Source organism: Nicotiana tomentosiformis, chromosome 7, assembly GCF_000390325.3.
Source record: "Nicotiana tomentosiformis chromosome 7, ASM39032v3, whole genome shotgun sequence".
NCBI classification, from domain to species: Eukaryota; Viridiplantae; Streptophyta; class Magnoliopsida; order Solanales; family Solanaceae; genus Nicotiana; species Nicotiana tomentosiformis.
Window position 1 is genome coordinate 116,779,992 of NC_090818.1, and position 5,469 is coordinate 116,785,460.

The window sequence follows — 5,469 nt, forward strand, 5'->3', positions numbered from 1 at the left end:
CTTCTTGACAACTTCTTGCATAGTCTCATTGAGTATCCTTTAATGTTCAATATATGGTTTGGCGCCATCCTCCAACTTGATCTTATGCATGCAAAAGGCGGGGCTTATCCCCCGAATATCCGCCAATGTCCACCTAATAGCCTTCTTCCTCTTTTGTAGCACCACCAATATGGAATCTACCTGCACGTTAGTCAAACAAGAGGAAATAATACCCGGTAAAGTAGAACAGGGGCCAAGAAATTCAAACCGAAGATGTGGAGGAAATGGCTTCAACTCCAAGGTGGGAGGCTCTTAAATAGAAGGCTTTGTAGGAGGATTTGTCCTATTTTCAAGATCCAAAGATAATTTTCAGGGTGCATAGTTGTATGACCCCATTCCTTGCAAAAAGTTCACACATTCCATAAAGCCATCCATCTCTTCATCATCAAAGTTGAGCAAGACGGCCTCCAACATATAACCAACATTGATTGTAGCTCTTGTATCATCAATAATAACATCGGTCACCAAGTGCACAAACGAACACACCTCATTGATATTTGGTTGCCGCATGGACTTGTACATATGGAATACCACTTTTTCATCACCAACCCAGAATGTAAGCTCTCCAGCTTCAACATCACAAAGAGCCTTCCCCGTAGCAAGGAAAGGTCTCCCAAGAATAATCGGCACTTCATAGTCAACCTCACAATCTATAATGACAAAATCCACCGAAAGAATGAATTTATCGACACGAACCAAGACATCTTCAATCACTCCCAAAAGCCTCTTCATAGTACGATCGGCCATTTGCAATCTCATATAGGTGGGTCTTGGTTGCTCAATCCCCAAAGTTTTAAAAACCAAATAGGGCATCAAATCACAAAGAGCTTTAGCAAACTCGGCACTTCCAATTGTACAAAGAATCGTTAAAGCACCAGGATCCTCCAACTTAGGAGCCATTGAATGCACAATTGCACTCACTTGATGAGTGACTTTGATAGTTTCAAAATTTATTGACCGCTTCTTTGTCACGAGATCCTTCATAAATTTGGCATAACCAGGCATTTGTTCCAAAGCTTCAACTAATGGCACATTGATTGAGAGACTCTTCATCATTTGAATGAACTTCTTGAATTGATTATCACTGTTTTGGTTGTCAAGTCTTTGAGGGTACGAAGGTGGAGGCTTAGGCAATAGTGCATTAGCCTTTTGCACTACCGGCTCTGGTATGTCAATAATGTGATCCCCAGACGGGTTTACCTCCTCTTGAGTCTCTTCCACACTATCATCAATATCAATCTGAACTTCATCATTAGGTTGCACCACATTGTTCGGAATCTCTTCTTCTTGTATCACTTGCTCATCATCCACAAGTTGCCTTTGACTTGAAGTGGGTACATTCTCACCACTTCTTTTTTTTGTAGTAACGGCCATGGCATGCCCCGTGTTATTTCCACCCTTTGGGTTTACTATAGTGTCACTTGGTAGTGCCCCCTTAGAACGAGAATTTAGAGCTTAAGAGATTTGCCCTATTTGAACTTCTAAGTTGCAGATTGATGTGTTGTGTGAGGTAAGTTGGGCAACCGAATTGGCATTCTTTTTCATCATTTGCTTGAACATATTTTTAATACGTCCCATCTCATTGTTTGAAGAACTTGAAGCATGGGAAGGATAAGGAGGCGGGTTGCTCAGTTGTCGATACATCGGGGGCCTTTGAAAACCCAACCCCCGGTTGCCTTGATTGTTGTTCCATCCGCCTTGATTGTTACCCCACCCCCCAATCTCCTTGATTATTTCCACTCCAATTTCCTTGATTGTTGTTATTATGCCAATTTCCTTGATTATTGTTTCCGCTCCAATTGCCTTGAATGTTAGAATACCAATTGCCTTGATTGTTTGGAGGTCGCCATTATTGTTAGTTTGGGCCTTGGAAGTTATTTCTTTGCCCTTGAAAGTTGTTCACATATTGCACTTCCTCCTCTTATTCATTATAGGAATCATTCAAACCCACTATCTTCTTGCACATTATTCTCCACTCGATTTTGCACTTGTGGACCCTTGTTCCTCCTCTTGTTCACCATCATGTTCACTCCCTCTATGGCATTGACTTGCTTGGGATTTTGTACTTGATTTAGTTGGGCTTTTTGTAGTTGCGTCATGGTGGTTGTCAACTCGGAAATGGCTTGCACATGGTCTTGCAACTCTTTGTGAAGGTGGATCATGTTTGGGTCACCTTGTGGAACATTGGCCCGGGATTGCCAAGCCGATGACGTTTTCGCCATCTCATCCAAAATCTCACACGCCTCCGCATAAGGCGTAGTCATGAAGTTTCCACCAGCAAGTTGATTCACTACACAATGGTTGGTTGTGTTAATCCCACGATACAAAGTTTGTTGAATCATGTTCTCCGTCATATCGTTGTTGGGACATTCCTTAACCATTATTCTATAATGTTCCCATATCTCGTGTAGTGGTTCATTCGGCTCTTACTTTAATGCCAAAATCTCATCTCGAAGTGTAGCCATGTGCCCCGGAGAGAAGAACTTAGAAATAAACTTTTCCGCCAACTCATCCAAAGTGTGAATGGAATGGTTCGGCAAACGTTCCAACCAATCTAAAGCTTTCCCCCGTAGAGAGAAGGGAAAAAGCCTTAGCCTCAATGCATCCTCGGAGACATTTGTTTGTTTTCTCCCCCAACACGTGTCCACAAACCCCTTCAAATATTTGTATGCATTTTGAACTGGAGCACCGGTGAAGAAGACACGTTGCTCTAGCAAAGTGAGAATCACATTGGTTATTTGAAACTTTCCCGCCCTAATACGGGGAGGGACTATTACACTTGCATATCCTCCATTGGGTAATACCAGGTGTGGAGCCGCTCGTGGTGGAGGTGGGGGTGGAGCGGGGATATTGTCAAGAGGCACTCGGCCTCTTCAATTGGCTTGAGGTTCAAGAGGAACCTCATCAACTTGCTCATCCTCGACATCCACATTCCCCAAAGGCAAATTTCCGAGCTCATTATTTTCCATGGTTGTACCTACGATGTCTAACACAAGTTAGTAACACGGAAGGAAAAGAAGATATTCCAAAAATACACCCAAATATATATCTAACACCGTTTTAACTCCCCGGCAACGGCGCCAAAAATTGATCCACGTCCAATCCGCACTCAATAGTGAGTGAAAATGGTCATTAGAAGAATAGTACCCAACAAGAGTCGGGATCGATTTCCACAGGGAGTTACTAGGAGTGTTAGGAGTATACATTGACGAAAGCGAAAGGAATAGCTAAATTGCACTTCCACAGAATGTTTTGATTTCTAATTCTAATTTTACTCTAGCAATTATAAGCTAAGAAAAGAAACTAGAAGCGAATCAGTATTTTTGGTGTTTTTCCAAATAATAAAAGGCCTAGGGTTGTGACCATAACCTAGGTGTTTGACTAATGGGATAAAGATGTTAACACTTGTTTTGTTGATTGGGGTGTATTATAGCTCTTAACTCTACGTTACCCACTCAATACCTCTCGGCCAGAGTGTGATTTTGCCCAATTTGGCTTTCTCAAGTCCAAATGGGTATCAAACAAAATTGTTGATATGAGCTCAAGTCGGGTTCTTACTATCCCTAGTTTGAACCCTTGAACTAAGCTAATCAATTAATCCAATTCCTTGTTATCTAAGTTATCTTAGACTAGGTCTCTCTTTCTCAAGTAGAGACTAAGTCAAATAGGCATGAATCAATGTTTGCAACCATTAATTCTAAAATTGAAGCATGAACTAAGAAGCTAAGTAATCAATACCCAATCATAAACAAGCATTAAATTAATCACCCATAAGGGCATTCGGTCCCTTTTTAGGGAGGGGGATCCGTTCTTTTGAAGGAGGGACATGTGATGGGGTTGTGAGTGGGGACAAGCATGGGGGACAAACATGAAGGACAAGGGAAAGTGGAGTGGGGACAAAGTATGGGGGGACAAAGAGTGAAGGGCAAGGGAAAGTGGAGTGGGGACACGCGTGGAAGATGGGAGCGGAAAAGATGGAGTGAGAAGTGAGATATTGGTGAAATGAGTGGAAAATTCAAACATGCTAAAAAATTAGGTGCTCACAGCATGCCACTCTTTGCCTGGAAACATGAAGCGTTTTCAAACAAAGAAAAGATAAGCGATATGACTAATTTTTGGCCATACCATTATTCAAAAGGGAATAAAATAAAATATAGGGTGCAACCGAGTCCTGGTTTAGACAGCCTACATATCCCGGGTTATAGGGGAATCAGGTCGCGTGTAGTTCAAGAAAAGTGATGGAATGATGAGTTGGAGATTCGAGTGAGGTTCCGTCGAGTCTCCGGTCCGTGGTCCTGCTATTACATCAAAATCAAAAGAAACTAAACAAGCCTATCAACTATAAGTCTTTTGAAGCTTGATCTTGAGTCTTGACTGGTTGTTCATGCAGACTCTGATCTAAACCTTGATGCTTGCTAGCTGTAGGTGCTAGTTCATTCTTCTACGGCTTCTTCTGAGCAAAGCGGGAAATGTGAAGTTCGTAACTTGGATTCACTTATTTTCCTTTTCTTTTCTTTATTCTGGATTGAGACTTCTTCTTTTGTTCATCTCGAACCCTGTGCCTCGAGGTAAAACCTGCTCAGACATCACAACAAACAAACAAACAAACAAAATTTTTCTTCCCCTGTTTTCACTAGAAAAATTTCGTGAGTTATTGTAACAAAATTCTAAACTACTTTATTGAAAGCAGTAAAAGAACGGGAAAATGTGGTGTACCTTATGTTGGGAAAATATGGCTAGGGAATGGGATACCCTATATTGGCAATGATATCAGGGAGTGGTGTATCATACATTTAAGATCAAATCAATTAGGGAGTGGTGTACCCTATGTTGGAGAAGATAGTTAGGGATTGGTGTACCCTATACTGGTAAGGAAATGTAATCAGGGGTTGGCGCCCTGTATTACTGAAAAGGAAATGTAACCAGGGGTTGGCGCCCTGTATTACTGAAAAGGAAATGTAACCAGGGGTTGGCGCCCTGTATTACTAAAAAGGAAATGTAACCAGAGGTTGGTGCCCTGTATTACTGAAAAGAAAATGTAACCAGGGGTTGGCGCCCTGTATTACTGAAAAAGGAAATGTAACTAGGGGTTGGCGCCCTGTGTTACTGAAAAAGGAAATGTAACCAGGGGTTGGTGCCCTGTATTTCTGAAAAGGAAATGTAACCATGGTTTGACGCCCTGTATTACTAAAAAGGAAATGTAACCAGGGGTTGGCTCCCTGTATTACGGAAAAAGAAATGTAACCAGGGGTTGGCACCCTGTATTACTGAAAAAAAAATGTAACCAGGGGTTGGCGCCCTGTATTACTGAAAAGAAAATGTAACCAGGGGATGGTGCCTTGTATTACTAATAAGGAAATATAACCGGGTGTTGGTACCCTGTATTACTGATAAAATGTTGAATCCCCTAGGAGAAAAGGTTCTACCTAG

General features: G+C 41.8%; 1 protein-coding gene across 1 annotated transcript; it reads right to left on the reverse strand.

The window, feature by feature from the left end:
• Positions 1-348: 348 nt before the first annotated feature.
• LOC138896254 (uncharacterized) lies at positions 349-1,413 on the reverse strand. Its single transcript, XM_070181050.1, has 2 exons — positions 1,086-1,413; positions 349-971 (listed from the first exon to the last, which is right to left on the reverse strand). The coding sequence occupies exons 1-2, from the start codon at positions 1,411-1,413 to the stop codon at positions 349-351; spliced, it is 951 nt and encodes a 316-aa protein (XP_070037151.1).
• Between the last annotated feature and the right edge of the window lie 4,056 nt (positions 1,414-5,469).

Bases quoted from the DNA above. Each gene is read 5' to 3' on its own strand.
- LOC138896254 (XM_070181050.1), bottom strand. From the start codon at position 1,413: ATGGCCGTTACTACAAAAAAAAGAAGTGGTGAGAATGTACCCACTTCA. The intron at 972-1,085 runs GTCTCTCAATCA...AAACTATCAAAG, and splicing joins GTTCATTCAAATGATGAAGA to TCACTCATCAAGTGAGTGCA.